Raw genomic sequence first — 12,333 nt, forward strand, 5'->3', positions numbered from 1 at the left:
TAGACTCAATATGTACAGCTATCTCTGTTTTTCCAAGCTATAGAAATGTAGTATTACCAGGTACATAATTGGTCATCATGTATTATTCCAGTGGAAAGCAAGATGAGCCCCTGAAGTCTGGAAAAATGAACATCTTTTGTAAGATCAATATTAAAACCCTGCAGTCCTACCATGCTTACATTTGAAATTCTTCATATTTTCTTTCCTGTTTTCCTTGGAATTTTTAAGAGTCAAGACACTAGGATATATTTTCTTGTCTTTTAAGATGTCCTTCTTCATAAAGGGACCACTTATTTTGGATCAGGCTGCCAAAATATGCTTGCTGAAATCTGAGAAGGCTGAGGCACCTCAACATGTCTGACATGCCACATTACATTACAGCAATCATCTGTTTTTCACCTGAAGCTGTTGATACCATCTCTGCATGTAGCTCCGTTCCTACAAGGTCTGCTGAGACACTCATCAATGTTTCTTTCACACAAGACACCAGTAAAACCTGGGAGACATTTGCAGGAGAAACTTCCCACTCGATCTTCACAAACAGCCCTATTAAGGCATGGGTTGGAAAGGCATTCATTCATCTCCCTTTCACAGTGATCACCTGAGGGGAAAAAAACCCAACAAAGTAACAGCTCTAGATTGAATTAAACTAAGAAAGAAGATTATTAACCCAGCTCTGTTTTTTAGAGGATGTAGTTGATCTTCTGAGAAAAACCAAACATCAGAGTAGTCATGCAGGTTTGGAATTTACTCTGTTAACAGAGGTTAAGTAAACACAGAAGAATTACGGGAACCATCTTAACAGTTACAGAAATAACATGTAGCAAAAATGTAGCAAATGTGTGTCAAATTTAAGCGTGACTAATTTGGAGTGAACCAGGAAATTACCTGAGAAACTATTCTGAGCAACTAATGAAAACCTACGATAACAGACATTTGGCTGAAACCCTAACTCTAAGGAGAGATGTGAAAGCCAGAAACACGTGACTCCGTGATTTATGATGTGAAAGAGGCCCTATGTCACAAGCACTGAAACTGCATGTGATTTTATAGTGGAGCTTTTTTGGCAACATGACAATCAACAGATATGTGTATTTGTTATAGAAATCTGTGAAAGCAGACTATGGGATTGGGGAGTAGTTTTAATACAGACCATTTTATCTACTCTTAAAAAAATTTTATTTTTAAATAAAATTAAAAACAACAATTTGAACGCATTAGAAGGTTGTTATTAGAATATTGTTATTATAATTATTGTTAATTAATTATTATTCTTTAACATCACACAGCAAGTTCATGGCAAAATTAGTAATTGAAGATCTAGCACTTAGTAAATCCTTCTGAAGTCATGTTTACAATATGGAAAGTCTGAGAGATTAGATGGACCTAAGGAACATCCATAACTTACATGGAACTTACATTCATATCAACATGTAACATATTATATATATTGCTATATAGCAGTGGGATGGAAGTACTTTGGCTAGGGTAGGAAGACACATTTTTTGGTCAGAAAGAGTAAAAGCTGACTTAAAGAGAACAAGGTGTACCTGTGAACCCTTTTGCACATGTGCAGCGGTAACCATTCTTGCCATCAACACAGTGGGCTCCATTCAAACATGGACTGGAGCTACATTCATTTATGTCTTCCTCGCACAAGAGACCTTTGAACACCAAGGATTACAAGACACGATCAAGACACAGTCACAGACTGTATACTGCAGTGACTGGATGTGGACAACAGAACAAAACCATACTGCAAGCACAACAAAGGTTAGCGAGAGCGGGTGACAAAATTACGTGATTGACTGCACTACTGAAACAGCTCCAAAGATAATCCGTGTTATTTAGATGTTGGGATCAATATGCAAAGTCCATTGTGTATCTTTATAATGTTTAAAAACTCATCCAGCTAATGCTGATGTAGATAAATGTATAGTCATAAACACAAACATTGCGGGAGACCATTTCTAATGGAAAACACAGCACCTTTTACCTTTTTTTGATCACACAAAATCATCTCCTCAGTAGTTTATTTCCATATTTAGAAATCAAGTGCTGTTTTGGTCAGCTATTTGAGTGTTTAGTTTCCCTGCAAATTTCAATACCTTCAACGTTGGTGACATGGCATGCTGGTGACAGTTAAAAACACTGAGAAAAAATATAATCGAAAGTCCACTCACTTATTCCTAAGGCTGCAGTAAAGAAACTGCATAAATGCTGTGTCTAGTCACACAAGCACTTCCCCTGTTAGTATTTACTAATTCCCTAAACCTTATTCCTCTTTTCAAACTAGAAATGTCACAAAGGAGAAGGATACATGCACACACACAGACACACACACTCCCACACCCTGTCCTTGGATGCTTGTCCTTTTATTTCAAAACCTATTCACATGTAGTAGAACCTTACTCTAACCTGTAGATCATATTGTTTTCCTGTTATAATTGGAGGATGTGGAATGACACAGCACTTGTGCTTTGTGTTACTTACTTGGCACAGAAACCAAGCCTGTCTGAAGAAAAGCTATGAAGTGAAACAAATTACCTGAATAGCCTGGTTGACAGTGGCAAACAAAGGTTCCAATGCCATCTTTGCATATTCCATTGTTTTTACAAGGAGATGATTTACACTCATCAACTTGTGTTTCACATTTCAAGCCTAGAATGCAAAATAAAGGACTTAGAATTGGAAGACAAAATTCTTCATAAAAATGGATGCCATGACTACCTAATGTAGGAAAACATGATTGATTGCCGGCATTAGCAGACATTCAGGTTTATTATCTTTTCATGAGGTTGTGCTTTAACACAAAGCTGAGACAAATGTTGTTAGAAAGGTGTGATGCACATTGGGCAACAGACTGATCAGCTTCAGAGAGGGGCAATTGAAAGTAACTTTTTGATAACAGCTGAATTAAAAGACATCTCTTTGATTTGAAGCACCTGGGTAGCTAACACTGAAGACAAGTACAGGGTCTGTATAGGTGGAACTAGGTGTCAAGACTGCAAATTTATAGCTTTTGTTAATCATAAATATTGCCAAGTGATAGGATTTTCACATCCTCTAATTCCATTAAAAGAACTCTCATTCAAAACCTTTTCTGCAAAACACAACATAATTCATCAAGGACATGAAGAAGTATCTATTTTTTATATATTCTAAACATATGATGAATATTCCAATTAGTTAGGCTATACTGAAATGCTTTGCTCCTTAAAACTTCCTCATTTTAAGGGCATCATGAAGTAGTAGCTACTTCACCTGCTTTCTAGTTTTTCACCTGTATATCCAAGCTGGCATATGCAAATATATCCACTTCCCAATTGCTTGCATGTCCCATTATTGTGGCATGGTTCCAGAAAACACTCATGAAAGACCTGCCAAAGGCACAAATTATACACTTACAGCAACACTGGCACACAATACTCTTGTTTTAAGCCATATACCCCACTAGTCACTTTGGAAAGATGGGATAAAAATGTCACCAGGTTTAGCTTCTAGTTCCTCCTCTGTCTTCTCAGCATGCTAATCATTCGTGGGTTTTTTCCTACTGAAAAATACTGCAAATCTGAATATTACTTTAAAATTACGTTTTACTTAGCAAAATCTCCTCAAAACTGTCTGAGCTATGATTCACAGCTTATATTAAACTACATTTATATACAAGTTCTCCACTTTGTGTCCCTCTACATCAGCTATCACTTCCTGCTACTGGCCATCAGGTGGCCTGGCAGGGAATTTCACCATGTGGCATTATTTCTCCTATTCTAGCAAACCTGAACTCATTGAAGCCCTTAAGTAAATGGTCAACTAAAAACACAGGAGATAAATTTGTCTCCTGTCCCTGTGTTATATAATGGTTCAGGCCAAATTTGAAATTTGTCACGAGTCAGCTTTGCTTTTTTTTACACAATATCCCAAATTCCAATTCAATCAAAGCAGTCTTGTCAAGAGTTATAGGCTAGGGGTGAGAGGGTGGGGACAAGGAGGCATCTCCAGCAAACCTTGTCACTAGACTAGTTTAACTTGCCTGTTTTTCAGAGAGGGTACTCACAACAGAAGAGAGCTCTGCTTGTCTCCTCTCAAGTGTATCTGTGTTACAACATGTAAAGTCAAGATTTTACGTCTGAGACTTAGATGTCTGGTAGCATTTTCTGGAACTCAGCATATGGAGGTCCTCAGGTGACTGAACACAGTCAAAATACTTTCTTTAGATTGTCTGAACCTCTTCCATGTAGTTTACTTTTCTTTTACAAATGCAATCAGTATTTAACACATCAGGTGAAGGCTTCAAAATGAGAATTTAAGACTGTCAACAGCTGATGCCTCTTCCTCTGTTCAATGAAAGTGCTTCTATGATTACAAAGAGAGTTTCAGGGCTCCCCTTTTAACCATTGCTTTCATCTCTTCAGGAAATAAAGTCAGCAAAAGAATTACAGTTGAAAAGGTCTTACTTCTTTACTGCTGCATGAAGTGCTTTTTCTTTCATTTGAGATAGCACTGGAAAATAACACTTGTCCTTACCTGACTGCCGACTTTGTACTGCTTACTGATGTTTTCTGGGAAGGCTGGTACCATCATTATACTTTCCTCAGCTGCTGAAAAAGTAGAGCCAAAACCTAAAGAGTAAAGATATGAAAGCACTGTTAATAACACTGTGTAACAAGGTCCCTATTCCATGGGGGCATTATAACTGCATGTTAGTAATGTGCCTAAAGATATGCTGAAAAAAGTGAATTTGAGGTAATAAAAAGAAACTTTACAGTACCCATTACAAAAATATATAAGGACAAACATTTCTAAAACATATACATGTATGTACACATAAAAATATTTCATATCTTTTTATATACAGTTACATGCATGCATATATGCATTAGTCTATATTTACACATATATTTCTCTCTATAGCATATGTGTATAGTACACATAGGCAATGTACACACACACTACATATGTATACTATGTTTATTGAGCCTTGGCATGCATCAGAGTTAGTCTTAAAACCAGAAGCTACACCAGTAGGCAGAACCAGCTGCTTGAAATCAAATTTGTCCAGAGAGTAAGTGCGATGTTTTCTGTTAAGATTACTTCCGGCTATCTTTTAGATGCTCCCATTATTCACATTATCCAGCAGAGATGATTTGGCTTACTTGAACAATCGGTGATGGATCTGGCACCAATAACAGTTGTTGTTCCATAAAAAGGACAAGACAAGCAGTAGGACTTCCCCGGTTCTGGTTGATAGTAATCTCTGGGACAAGGGTAGCAAGGTGTCAAACCTGTGCGAGAGAACTCGCCTGCAAGACATGGTACTGCAAGAGGAAGAAAACCTTTTTGAGTGACTGATCTCTTGCACATGCACCTTACTTCCCTCCACCTCTTGATTATCACTTTCTCTTCTCCTGTCATGGTGTTTTCTTAGGTTTAAAAGGAACAAGATGAAATCTGCCAGGAATTCACAACTCTAGGAAATGTCATTTTAAAATCTTCTGTGAGATGCCATCTTGCTCTCAAAGGATTATGGCAATATCTGGGAAGTATTTAATTTTACTACTTTTGCTGCTCTGGAGGCAGCTTTTAAATGGAACTTCCCTTTTGTCTTTCACACCTGTTTTCTGTTTATTGCTTGGTTGGGGTTTTTAAATTTTGTTTGTTTGTTTGTTTGTTTTAGTTGTTGTTGGTTTTTTCCCTTCAAGAAGGAGTAAGGACAAAGACAAGACTTTTTTGCATCTTGAATCCTTCCAGACTATTTCCCTGGGAATTCTTCTGGCAAAGCTTGCCAAAGACAATTCAGGGGAACTTCTTTGAAAAAATTACTGAGCAAACTGTGTTAAAATTCAGAATTTTTGTACAGAAAACAGGAGAAATAACAGTGACAATTCCCTTTCTCTTCTGTAAGGAAGAAGATTCTATTTTCATTTAGGTACCCATCACACATCTCATTTTATTCCTCATTATATAAGAATCAGAAGGAGGGGAATTGGTAACAGGAAATGACCTATCATTTTGCTGGGAAATGTTCCTTGGTCTGCACTTGACCAAAACAGGAATTCAGTCTCAGGCAGATGAACTGGATAACATTAGCTGATATTTACACAATTTACACATTTTTAATATTTAGTCTAAAAAAAATTTATTACCCTTTTTGTTACAAACCTCCACAAGCTGAGACATCCACTGCACCTCTTTTTACTGTTGACGTATTTTCTGGACAAGAGATGCAATTCCTGGATCCAAATGATGGCTGATATGTTCCAAGTGGACATGTTTCACACGTCTCAAGGCCATTAGCTGAATAAGTTCCCTGCTTGCACTGAGCTATAAGGCAAAAGAGTTCAGAAAGTTTAAGCAATGTCCAACAGGAAACATGGCTCCTAATCTCTGAAAATAATGTTGAAATTACAAAACACATCACAAGGAATTTTATTTCTGGAGCACACTCTACTCTGAAGGACTTAACGTGTACAAAGAGAAAAAAAAAGAGTTGTGGTAGGGTACTGATACTGCAATTATGAATTATTAATAAGTGAATTCTCTGCAATCAGCCTCACAAATGATTTACTGCTACTCAGCTACTCATTTTAATCAACAAAACCAATGGCAATAAAGACAGTAAAAATTAAGTCAAAGTAGCTATTTCCTTTTCAGAAGAAGCCATGAACACATAGCAGTTCTGTGCTGTTCAATGCCTCAGCACAGTAGGGAAGGATGGAAAGTGGCTGGCAAGGATGACAATGGAATTATTTTAAGAGTATTAGTGTCTGAAAAATGCAATAACAGAAATGAAATACAGAAATGAAAGACAGAAATTAAACAAAGCATCAAAGGCCAACTCTTCTCAGAACCTCTGCCTGGGCATCCTGCATGGTAGAGAAGTGATGAAAACTTAGATTTCCCTATGTCTATGCATTAAGGTGCAATTAGGACTGCTCCTCATTTCACATGCTAGCTTCATTCCAGTAGATCCACCATGGGTCCTAAAGGATGTCACCAAGAATTCAGAAGTGGCTGTCCGAATAAGACAAAAGTCCCTACCTTTGCACTCAGAGACGCTTCTAGAGTGTAGATACTCAGTATAGCTACCAGATGGACAACTTTTGCATTCCAGCTGCCCTTCCTCATCTTGATAGGATCCAGTCCAGCAGCTTTCACAGGTGAGATGCTCCAGGGAGTAATAGGTACCCAAAGGGCAGTTGACTGTAATGTAATGTTGGAAACCTAAGTTTCCCTCAGAGTGAAAAATCGTACATATACCTGTCTTGCCCCTGGAGTTCCCATTTAGTCAAACAAAGTTTTTATGAAATGTGGCTCTGTTCCCCAGCAGGTAGGGAGATATCTGTCTGGAACACTGCAAAGATTTAATTATGCACAAGAAATGGAATCCAATATCCACTTTAGCTACACATCACTCACAGGACTAACAGGGTTAAAAGACTGCATACCAAGCACTGTTTTCTCTGTATGGCCAAGCAAGGATATGCCTGATTTCCCCCTGGGAGTGGAATCCTGGGTACAAAGCATCCCTTTTCCACAGGCCTTGGCTAGGAACATAAACATCCTTTGGAAGTCAAACTGTGCAAAGCATTTTTGCAGTTTATTGTTATGGAAGACCACAAGCACTGGTCTGTGTCAAACCATAACCCTCTGCAAACATCCTCTAAAACCTTGTTTTGCATAAGGATTTTGAATACACATAAGAACAAGTTATCTGGCTTACCACACATTCTCCCTCTCAGCACAGAACCAGGCCTGCAGAAAAGAAAGGCTTTCTCGGTCTCCAGTGAGTTGGTGTCAGCTACAATGAGTTCAGATGCAAACTGAAAAGAATACATAGGTTCCTTATTGAGAGTTCTATTCAGCCTGTTTGTGATCGTTTCCAGAGTTTTAAGGAGCCGTCTCTGGTTTTCCAGTTCCACTGTATCATTTCTTTCATCAGGCAGTGGCACACTAGCTGGAATATAAACAGCAAACACAAAAACCACACAAATTTTGCAGTCAGCACTTCTGGTGTACTCTGGAACTTATCAAGAGTGCAACACTAAAGCTTGTCAGTGGAAAGTGAAAAGGAGGCCATGTGCACAAAGCTCTCCATGACAGTGAGGCTGTGATCTTTCCCTCAAGAAGAAAGTCTGTGATGAAATGGGGCTATGAATGTGTCCAGAGAACTGCCATCTGCATCTTCACCAGGATTCTGTGAGCTGAAGAAGTTTTATTGAATGTATTAGAGACATAATTTTTAGAAAGAAGGAAGCAGAGAAGTTTGGTGTTTTGACTTGTCTCACCTGTGATGTTAAATATTAACTTGATTTTTTGGTCAGTCACTGGAACATTCAGCTTATGCCTTTTGACCCGAGCAGGTGCTGCTTTTACAGAGGCAGAGACATGCTTGGATAAATCTTCTCCTTGTACTGCATCAACAAAATCACCATAGGAATAATCCAGGTGGTTTGCTGTTCCCCAGCCAGCAGGTCCTGTGGGATATTAAGAAAAAAACAAAAAGAAAAGCAATGTCATGTGCAAAATAAGTACCCTTATTTATTTCTAAAATACAACTCCAATATATTCTGTTTGAAGCTCTGGATGACATGTGTTGGCTTTGACTCTGTACAAATGGCCACTGTACCTGCATTTTTACTAATGAAAAATCTTACTCCTAACTGATACCCTAGAGGTCCTCAGTCTGGTGAAATTAGTCAAAGCTTTAAAGAATTAGTTATAAAAGTCACGTTGCAATTCTTTCTCTTCCTCTGCCTTGCACGAACCCTCACCTGCACCCTCATCTGCCAGCAAACTCTTCAACAATTCCATATTGTCTTTGATTCCACTTCTTGCCTACTTACAGACAGCATAGCCTATGCCATGTCTCCACTGCATCTTCTTCTAACAACTCCTGAACAGTTCTAACATTGTCTGGCCTCTCAGAAGAGGCATCATCCTGTATGTGTATTATCCCCAGAAAGGCATTTCTTGTTACACACAGTGAGTCAAGTTCACCCTTGTCTAATGTCCTTCATCACTCTAACATGATTTCAATCAAAATATTTTCTGTACATAATCTACTTTTTCATGATTACTAAATCTAGAGGGATGTGGTCTATTTCATTGATCTAGATTATTTTTAAAAGACATGAAGAGAGAAAAAAGTATCTGCCAATTATCTGTTAGCATCACAAATATTATGTTTTGTTTACAGTGGTAACTAGGACAAGTTAACCCCACAGTTCAATATTGTGTGTTTCACAACTAATTTTCTAAACTGCTGTCTCTTATGCCTTGAAGAGAGTTGTCTCCTGCTTCCACAGTGTAAAATTATGAGAAACTCCTGAAAAAACAGCAACAAGGTTATTTTGGTAAGAGGTTGACATGAACCAGAAGAGAATAGGACGCTACATTCCATGTCTGTAAACGTTTTTTTTTCCACATGCCTTTACAGATTAGTTCCAGCTGTCATCAGCATTCATTCTTACCCTGATGACAATTGCAGACTGAATGTCCAGACCTGCCCCGTGTCTGAACACAAACAAATGCTCTCAGAGTGAAGCATTATAAAAGGTAAGCATAAGCAGGAAGCTGTACCAAGTAATTCCACAATAAACCTGTGAAAGAGACACAGTCCTATGACAGATTCTGATGTGGATCTGCCAAAATGCCTCCTGCTAAGATAGGTAATGTAAGTTATCCACTTTCAGCTTTTCTTCTCTCAGCACCCCTATGGGACTCAGAAAGGCCAAGAATAACAGCAGTACAACACAGACACTAAGCTGTTCAAAAATTGACTTAAAATTACAACATACTTACTTTGGCATAAACCAAAGTGGGAACAACCACAGGGATGGTTATGGCTTTCACTCTGATATAGCCACAGTCATGGTGCAAAATCTGCCCCTGCATGCAGAAAGTATTTCCACAGCAAATAGGCCAACTTAAGCGCATATAGCTTTACACAGTGAGGATTCTGTGGAGATCTGAACTGGCATCACAGATGCTCCTCATTTTCTTAACAACCTCCAAATGTGTTTATTGTAGCTTTTCAGTATTTTGGTTTTAAACTGTATGTTTTTAAGAAGTTCCTTTTTTCTAGGCTAACCAAGCAGGTTTCTAGGACACTGTGTGTGTGCTTCTTTTCCCTCCCCACCATAAGGCATCCCAGGAAATTCTACTCCACACTATACAGGAAACAGCATTGATACAGGACATCAATGAGTTCCACAGTATTTTTATAAAACCTTTAATGAAATTGCTTATTATCTTATGAGTACCACAGTTACTTAAAAAAAAAAAATCTCACAAAAGTCATTGTGGCAGGAATAATGCTGCTTTTAGCCTGGCTAAGAATCTAAGGAATCAATACTTACCAATGGCAAATCCATTTTCGTAATCATAATTATATTCCAAGCAGTGTTTCTGTGTCTGATCTTCCAATCTGCAGTCAATATCATCAACATCATTACAGAATGATGGGACCTTTCAACATAAAGAAGAATAACTTTAAAAACATAAAATCATATAGCCCTCTCCCTTGACTTACAAAAACTTCTAATTACAATGCAAAGTACTGGTTTTATCAGTGACACTAGATTTCCACTTTCATGTCTCTTATAACCCTGGCGAGGTCTGCTAGAAGACCATGGTTTATTGATACAACTTGGAAATAAAAAGCAACTTGCAAGATTACAATCTTTTCATTATAGAAGATATTTTTTTTGGTAAGAAAATATGTCAATTCATTACTCTTACAATTAATCTTGCATGCCAAATCTAAGAATGCAGAAATGAATTCAGGCATTTTTCTCCCTGCCAAAGAGGACTGGAGAACTCATATTTATAAAGCACCTGTGTTTTTTCCAGCTATGCTACTTGTAATTCTGTCAGGTTTAAAACAATGCTGTCACTTTTTTCTAGCTTTCAAACCTTACTTCTTCAAATTCTTGGGAATAGGAATAAGCATACTCAAAACAGGCTTCCTAATTGTTTTTCAAGACCGTTGCATTTTGATGTAAATGCTTGGATAGGTCACTACCCATTTTTTCTAATTATTTTTTACTTGCCAATAGGAACGGTCCAAGCACTGGAACTTGATGGCACCAGGGAAAGAAACAGAAATAAAACCAGTCAAGACTTCTCTACTGCAAAGAACAAACCTGAATCAGGGCAAGAGGATAACAGACATTTATGTCCAAGTATTAGACATTGTCTGACATGTCACCTAACTTTTCAGCCATTTGACAAGTGTTACTGACATGTCTTCCAAAGCTGCAGGAGTTGACCCATTATCTGTATGTGCTAACATTGTTTTTTAGTTTGTAGACAACCTTTTGTTAGAATATGGGATGTGTTCTGCAAAAACACCTGTAGACGCCCTGTTTTCTCTACTGGAAAAATGATGTTGCACTAGGCCTGGACATCCACTCCTGGGATCAGAACTCAACATTCTGCTGGTTCTACTTTTCAGATGAGGAGAGATTTGTGGATTAACAGGGGAGATTGTGATATTGAAGTGGAGAGCAAGTGCCAGGGCAGAGAAGAAAGACAGGGCCTCTTCAAATTCAGTATCGTGCAGTTCTTAATGATAAGAGTGAGAACTCAGAAACTCATGAAACATGAGCAGATCACTGCTACTGGATTTAAGTGCCTGGAGGTACACACCAAACGTGGAATGTATCCATTTGTACATATGTGTGTTAATTCATACTATTTGGTTATATATAATACATACTCTATATAAATTGCATTTATTTTATGATCACATCCAACTTTCAAAAACAGCACTGAGGGGACAATTGATTGAAGGCTTCAAAACTACACAGGTTCTCTTTGGAAGACTACTGAAAATCTTGGGTACTTGCATAAATTCTGTTCCATACAAGTCCACATTGGAGATCAAACTGAATTACATTAAAATGCCAGTGAATCATCTTTATTTTTAAAAATAACTTGTCAGCCTCTGAAAAAGCTCAGATTTAACTTACAGACTTCTGCTGTCAATTTCCTTCTAGAAAATGAGTTACTTGGAAAAAGTAACAATATTTTTCAAGAATTATGCAAAGGGAAGGAGTATTTACTAACCTACCATTTTACCAAGTGCACTCTGAAATGCATCAGTAAAGCTGTTTAGAAGACTGTTGTCATCACATCGTGTTGCTTTGTAGAGCATTTCAAAGGATTTGAATCCATGATTTGCAAAACGATTTACTGAAAAATGTTGGAGAAATAAATTTTAACTGATCAGTGCAAGAGTTTCAGAACTAAAATCAAGACAATTTAGGCTAAAACTGAAATAGAAGAAGGTAAGTACAGTCTTTGAATCAGCAATCCAAATGGATCACT

The 12,333-nt window shown here is 37.8% G+C and overlaps 1 protein-coding gene across 4 annotated transcripts in view; it reads right to left on the reverse strand.

Moving 5' to 3' along the window:
- The window catches only part of SVEP1 (sushi, von Willebrand factor type A, EGF and pentraxin domain containing 1), a 120,268-nt gene that overhangs the window by 50,441 nt on the left and 57,494 nt on the right, over window positions 1-12,333 (reverse strand). For all 4 annotated transcript variants that reach the window (XR_005255441.1, XM_038125173.1, XM_038125171.1 and 1 more), the window contains exons 13-24: window positions 12,077-12,198; window positions 10,362-10,470; window positions 8,289-8,477; window positions 7,724-7,957; window positions 7,042-7,203; window positions 6,163-6,324; window positions 5,157-5,318; window positions 4,528-4,622; window positions 3,284-3,380; window positions 2,548-2,661; window positions 1,551-1,664; window positions 400-601 (exon numbers count right to left, since the gene is read on the reverse strand). Coding sequence is in view for 3 of the 4 variants with exons in the window: in XM_038125173.1 (XP_037981101.1) it covers window positions 400-601; window positions 1,551-1,664; window positions 2,548-2,661; window positions 3,284-3,380; window positions 4,528-4,622; window positions 5,157-5,318; window positions 6,163-6,324; window positions 7,042-7,203; window positions 7,724-7,957; window positions 8,289-8,477; window positions 10,362-10,470; window positions 12,077-12,198 (1,762 nt within the window). In the remaining variant the exon portion in view is untranslated. The remainder of the gene's footprint in view (window positions 1-399; window positions 602-1,550; window positions 1,665-2,547; window positions 2,662-3,283; window positions 3,381-4,527; window positions 4,623-5,156; window positions 5,319-6,162; window positions 6,325-7,041; window positions 7,204-7,723; window positions 7,958-8,288; window positions 8,478-10,361; window positions 10,471-12,076; window positions 12,199-12,333) is intronic.

The sequence above is a fragment of the Motacilla alba genome, chromosome Z (genome assembly GCF_015832195.1).
Source record: "Motacilla alba alba isolate MOTALB_02 chromosome Z, Motacilla_alba_V1.0_pri, whole genome shotgun sequence".
Taxonomy (NCBI): domain Eukaryota; kingdom Metazoa; phylum Chordata; class Aves; order Passeriformes; family Motacillidae; genus Motacilla; species Motacilla alba.